The sequence below is a fragment of the Rhamphochromis sp. 'chilingali' genome (assembly GCF_963969265.1).
Source record: "Rhamphochromis sp. 'chilingali' genome assembly, chromosome: 15".
In the NCBI taxonomy this organism is placed as follows: Eukaryota; Metazoa; Chordata; class Actinopteri; order Cichliformes; family Cichlidae; genus Rhamphochromis; species Rhamphochromis sp. 'chilingali'.
This window is the reverse complement of record NC_137942.1, coordinates 1,704,431-1,710,430: the sequence shown is the minus strand read 5'-3', so window position 1 is coordinate 1,710,430 and position 6,000 is coordinate 1,704,431. Positions and strand designations below refer to the sequence as shown.

General features: G+C 42.6%; 1 protein-coding gene across 2 annotated transcripts; it reads left to right on the top strand.

Moving 5' to 3' along the window:
* The first annotated feature begins 148 nt into the window (after positions 1–148).
* cdipt (CDP-diacylglycerol--inositol 3-phosphatidyltransferase (phosphatidylinositol synthase)) lies at positions 149–5,663 on the top strand. Of its 2 annotated transcripts, none has more exons than XM_080905701.1 (7): positions 149–288; positions 917–1,051; positions 1,584–1,737; positions 1,904–1,985; positions 2,071–2,152; positions 2,753–2,891; positions 5,526–5,663. In XM_080905701.1, the coding sequence occupies exons 1-7, from the start codon at positions 246–248 to the stop codon at positions 5,566–5,568; spliced, it is 678 nt and encodes a 225-aa protein (XP_080761827.1). In that variant the 5' UTR covers positions 149–245; the 3' UTR covers positions 5,569–5,663. The 2 variants fall into 2 exon arrangements, with proteins under 2 accessions (XP_080761827.1, XP_080761828.1); XM_080905702.1 differs by lacking the exon at positions 5,526–5,663 and adding an exon at positions 3,983–5,519.
* The last annotated feature ends 337 nt before the right edge of the window (positions 5,664–6,000 follow it).

The following is a 6,000-nucleotide window of genomic DNA, read 5'->3' as shown; positions in this document are numbered from 1 at the left end:
TAAGCTCCCTTTAGTTTTTCTATAAGTTTGTACTTTTATTTGACAAAACAACAAAACGCTGTCATAACATTCCACCTTTATTCTGAAAACAACCGGAATTTGTAACCTTGTTATTTCCGGTGAAGAGCCCTTTGGGTGACAGGAAGTGACCTTTTCAAATAGTCGCCTGCAGTTTCCTTCAAAGATCCTGTTGCGGATAAAAACGCAGAACAGGCGCTCCGTTTGTCGTACAAACTGCTGCAGACATGGAGACGGAGAACATTTTCCTCTTCGTTCCTAATTTAATCGGTGAGTTTTTCCCGCCTTTAGCGACGCGGAGCTAGCTTAGCTTTAGCCGGCGAAATGTAAAATTCACCGAACTCCATTCAAAAAACGTCCAATTTAGAGAATCCGGCTCATCTGCTTTATCTGGGCAAAGTGAGCTGAGTAACGTCACAGTGGAAGCCAAATCAAGCCGAAATTAATGGGAAAGGACGGCACGTTATGTTATTGTATTGTAGTTGTTTGCGTAATAATAAATAAGCATTTTCCCCTGAAATATGTCCGGTTTTATTGTGGATAAAAAGATTGATCAGGCCATTGAGCGATGGGTTTTTACAACTTCAATATGATGCTTTTAAATGCCTTCAATTATGAAAATAACATAAGATATTCATCGTATGTGGACTAGTTTGTACCCAGTGTAATGAAGTATTTTATAAGCTTCTATCTTGTCATTTTTGTTCTAAAATAAATTTTATTGGAATAGGTAGCAGTAACATAAGTGTAGAGACATAACAAAGTGCATTGTTTTTGCGAAAAATGACAAATAATATGCAATAAGAAGGAATTTTCTCATCACAGATAATCAGTGTTGAAATCATTAAAACGCACTCTGTTTCTGAATAAATCTCTTCACCTTGGTTGGATCCTGCAGGTTATGCCCGGGTGGTGCTGGCCCTGATCTCCTTCTTCCTGATGCCCTGCTGCCCGTGGCCGGCCGTCTTCTGCTACCTGCTCAGCGCTCTGCTGGATGCCTTTGACGGCCATGCAGCGCGAGCGCTCAATCAGTGTATGTATTTACGTGTGTGTGTGTGTGTGTGTGTGAGACAGACGTCCAGTTTTGACTCCTGAAGGCAGGATTTGACTGAATGTTGATTTTGTGTTGGACGGAGGACGTGTTTGTTTTCCTGATGTTTATACTGGGTGATAACCACACTCTGTATATAAAAGATGGAAGGAGTGTGGTTGGGTCATTTTAACGACTCTCACTGCTTCACAGTCATAGTGGGTCGGTGTGGTACCTTAAAAGCACGCAGTGGTGAGGTGGATCCCTCGCTGTCCAGTCAGGTGCAACATCTACCATATCTGCAGAAACACCCGCTGATGTAGGAGGACGCCCCTGAGTAGATTTCTGTATGCGTCTCAGGCCGTTTTTATGCTCGCTGTCTCGTGAGACAATCTTTGTGGGAGCTTTAGGCTCTGTTTATTTCTGCTGTAGAGTTTTAACATTGACTCAGTTGCTGCTGGAGCCTCTGCTGGACGTCAGAGGAACTGCAGCAGGTTGTGTTCTGGTCTCACGGGCTGCTCTCTGTCTGTTTCAGCCACTAAGTTCGGCGCCATGTTGGACATGCTGACTGACCGCTGCGCCACCATGTGTCTGCTGGTCAACCTATCCCTGCTCTACCCCTCCTACGCCTTCCTGTTCCAGCTCAGCATGTGTCTGGACATCGCCAGCCACTGGCTGCACCTGCACAGGTGGGCGATGTTTCTGTGGTTGTTAAGGTGAAGTCATATTTAGCTGTGTGGCCTGAACAGACTGAATCAGATCATGTTGCCCAGTGACCTGTTTTAGAGCCATGACAGGTGTAAGGACGAGGTGTTGTGCTGCGGCTGATCGTGTTTTCTTATCCGTCTTCCTCAGCTCGACTATAAAGGGATCAGCGAGCCATAAAACCATCGACCTCTCTGGGAACGCCATCCTACGCCTCTACTACACCTCCAAGGTCTGTGTGTCGTATGATAAACGTGTCCGTGTGAATTTTAAAGGAACAGTCAGTGAACGTGTGTGTGTGTGTGTGTGTCCTGCAGCCAGTCCTGTTTGTGATGTGCGCCGGGAACGAGCTCTTCTTCTGCTTGCTCTACCTTCTCTATCACATCGAGGAGCCGGCAGGTAAGAGCTTATTATCCTCGTCTTCCTCACTTTCACAGGTGAGACTGAGTTTGGACATCAGTGTTTACGGATCAAAGTTGTTTTAGTCGATTAAGATTCTTGTCGACTAAAATCTAATGTGGATTCAGTTAAAGTGTAAAGTTTGTTTTTGCTGGTCAGAGTTTCGGTTTATTTTCTTTGACATCGAGTGTGAACGTGTTCGTACGTCTGCTCGTCTCTTCCTCGCGAGTGTCCTTGTTTTGTTGTGTGTTCAGCAGAGATCGTGGGAGCTAGCTTCTGATTGGCTCACGTCCAAACTCATCCCACCTTTCTGCACACCTTTATTAGTTCTGATTGGATCTCATCCTTCCAGAACATTTTCATCTTATTTTTTATTTGTTGATGAAAGTGTTGATAAATGTCATGGTGGTTGTTCTCCGCGAGTGTTAGTCGAGTTCTCGTTTTTGGTTAATTAAAGCTGTGAGTCATGCTGAGCTTCTTTAGCAGAGTCCTGCTGTTAAAATCCAGAGCTGGGAATGTTAACGTGTTCAGGTGCTGAACAGGAAACTCATCGTTCCTCTGAGTCTGATGTTAAACTTGAGTCGCTGCATTTCTCCACAGGCTGGCTCTACTGGCTGCAGGGGCTCTGCGGGATCATCTGCCTGCTCAAGTCCGGCATCAGCGTCCTGCACCTCATCACCGCCTCCAAGAACATGGCCGCCATTGATGCCGCCGAGCGGGAGAAGGCCTTGAAGATGAAGTAAGAGGTCACGGGGAGGCGGCGAGAGCTGCAACGGCATCAGCAGATCCGTCGCGGTTTCACTTATTGTTGTTTTCTTAAAGGGAAAGTTTGTCAGACCGACACGGATTCTGACCAAATATGGAGAAAAATATTCCGAATCCACGGCGCAGCCTTTAAATCACAACATAAGCTCATAATGCAAACTTAAAGGACGACACGCACGGTTACATGTATGATAAACGGACAGGTCCCCGGTTACCGCTCTCCTGTTTTATTACGCTAACGTGAGAGGCGTGTCCGTCGGTGATGACAGCGAGAGCTAACGCAGGTGTTCTTTATTTTTCCGTTAAAGCTGAAACGAGCCGACGATTCGTATCAGATTTATCGAGTACACCTAATCAAATGTTGCTCATTCTCACTGCCACACTTTCTCAGTTTTACATCATAGCAATAATTAAAAAAACATCTGAACGCTTTAAAAAAACAACAACAAATTTTTAAATTAAATATTTAAGTTTGAACAGACAAATACGGAGGACCAAAAGTCAAAAAGGAATTTAAAAATCACTAAAAGAATAAGAAGTAATGTTAATAATGACTGTAGGCAGGAAAAATAATGTTGCTGCTATCTGCTAATGTGTTTATACATCCATCAATATTTAAATCTAGAAAGAAAAGTAAATACAGAAATAAGAGGAGTGACTAAAGTCCGGCCAAAATAAATGAGGCGCGATCTGAAAGGACAAATATGTAAATAAAGAAGCAAATAAATAATTATTACAAAAGTAAACAAAAACTCAACCTTTTTTTTGGGAGGGGAGGGCATTCTTAGTCCTCCGTATCTGAATATCAATGTTCCAAATTGTTGTTGTTGTTGTTGTTGTCGTCGTCATCATCATCATCATCATCATCATCATCATCATCATCATCATCATCATCATCATTATTATTATTATTATTATTATTATTATTATTTTCCCATTTTACTGACCAAACTATTAACAACATGAAAAAATGAAAATACAGATCAAATACAGATTATTGTAATTACTATTATTGCTGTTATTTTTAGTATTATTATTATTGTTGTAATTATGCGTCATTTCCAGGTGTGTAGCAGCAGGATTGTGAGGACAGACTTCTGCCTGTTGTTAGGTCGAGGTCGTCGGCTCAGTGATTGTGATTAATTGACAGATGATTGATGGGAGGCTCAGTCTGAAGCTGAGAGGAGGCGGGCCGTTCGGTCTGACTGGACGCACCTGTGCAGGTGTGCGTGTAGATGATGTCATGACTCAGTGGTGTCTGTCAGAAGGCCTGAGGCGCTTTCCTGGACACCGACTTTTTTATTCGGAGGAAAAACTCCAGGTGTGTTTAAATGAATGAGGAGCAGCTGACGATGTGTAGCGCCCGTTAACCGTCCGAAGTCGCCTCCACCGTGACCGTCAGGCTGGTTACCGACACGTTAATGGTAAAATCTAAATTCTAATGCTTATTCCACTCTCTGAAAATCCACTTTTTATTCCTTATTTAGATGTTTTTTATTTGTGAAGACGAAACCGTCCCTGAAATGATGACACGACCAAAAGCTTAAATATTCCTCTCACCTTTCGTTCTGTTCCTGCGCCTCACTTCCTGTTCCTGCTGATGCTTGGCTGATTAGACGGAGGCTGAGCAGTAGCTGGGCTCGTTTTATTTTAGTGCTAGGAGAGGAAGCGTCTCCTCTGTCAGAAACTGTACGTTTACCTCACCTGAGGAGCACCAAGTGTTACCTGTGTGTGTCGCTTTGACGGAGCCAATCAGAGAGCGTGCTGAAATCCGCATACTGTATTTGCTAGAATGTATTAATATGAAATATATATCTCGACCTGAAAGCAAAGTTTGATGTTCTATTTAAAAGGAAATAATGTTGTAATTTAAATATTTGATGCTGGTTTTGTTTGCTTGGTTTGAATTTACTGTAAAAAATTAAAAAAAAAAAAAGTTGCAAAAGAAAAACGTTGTGTTCAATAAAAAAATTCAGATTTGTATTTAAACTTTTCTCCTTCGAGTCAGTTTGGACTCCACGAGCTGCCGGTTTGATTGGTTCTGCTTTTCAGCGTTGAAGACGAGTGCAGAGCTTCCACAGCTGCTGTTCTGTCCTCTGCACTTTGACCTTCAGTTATTTCTTCCTGTTCCATATCACATCAGATCTTTATTTTTTGGTAAATTCTTGTTCTACTGAAGCCAAAGAGTTTAACACAACCTGAACGACTTAAACGGGGAACAGCTCAAGAATCTAAAAGTGTGAAATAAAGGAGCCGAGCATGAAATGAGCAGACTGGGTTTATTTTAACATGAATTCATGCTGTCATAATACTGCATGTTCATACTGACGCTGTGGGGACGTGATCGCGAGAACATCTGCACGTCAGCTCTGAATGACAGCGCTGATGCACAGTTATGGATGCCTGAACACATCTGGATTCATGGTGAGACACAAACACAGACCCGGTGTGGGCCGAAGAGAGCTGAGGGAAGTAACCAGCCTGCAGCTTGATCATATAACCACTGTAATTTATATAAAACCAGTTTCTTAAAAGTCCTGAACAGAAGCTGAACGTTGACTTAAGCTGTGATTCGTCCACAGATCATCGTTTTTCTTTTATATTCCAGAAACGGTCAAAATGTGGGAGTGTCCCTGCAGGTGGACGGGTAATAAAACTGCTGAGCAGCCACTTAAAGAGGGGCACCTGGTCACTCCACCTGGACCTGCAGGGCCACGGGACAGCTGGGCTTCTCTTTAAAACGTCTGCAGAAGTGCAGCTGCCTGCGATTGTTTTTCTGTATTTCAGCCTGGAGACCCGAGGGCCCGCCTTCACCTTCCATTCAGTCTGACATTAAAAATAAAACAGCTGTTTTCATCTGAATATTAGTGCTGACACGTTCCTCACTTTGAGAGAAAATCACATCAACGTTATTTATTACAACAGCGGGAAATTCCTGTTACACCAGCCAACGACAAAATGAACAAATAAAAGTTCAGTCAGCACAAGTATAACTAAATAAAATGGAAGTGACAATTTTATAAACAAGGTAAACAAAATTTTTAAAAAGTAAATAAAATACCTCAATGAATGAAGTAAATCAA

Bases quoted from the DNA above. Each gene is read 5' to 3' on its own strand.
- cdipt (XM_080905701.1), top strand. From the start codon at position 246: ATGGAGACGGAGAACATTTTCCTCTTCGTTCCTAATTTAATCG. The intron at 1,738-1,903 runs GTGGGCGATGTT...CGTCTTCCTCAG, and splicing joins CACTGGCTGCACCTGCACAG to CTCGACTATAAAGGGATCAG. The intron at 2,153-2,752 runs GTAAGAGCTTAT...ATTTCTCCACAG, and splicing joins TCACATCGAGGAGCCGGCAG to GCTGGCTCTACTGGCTGCAG.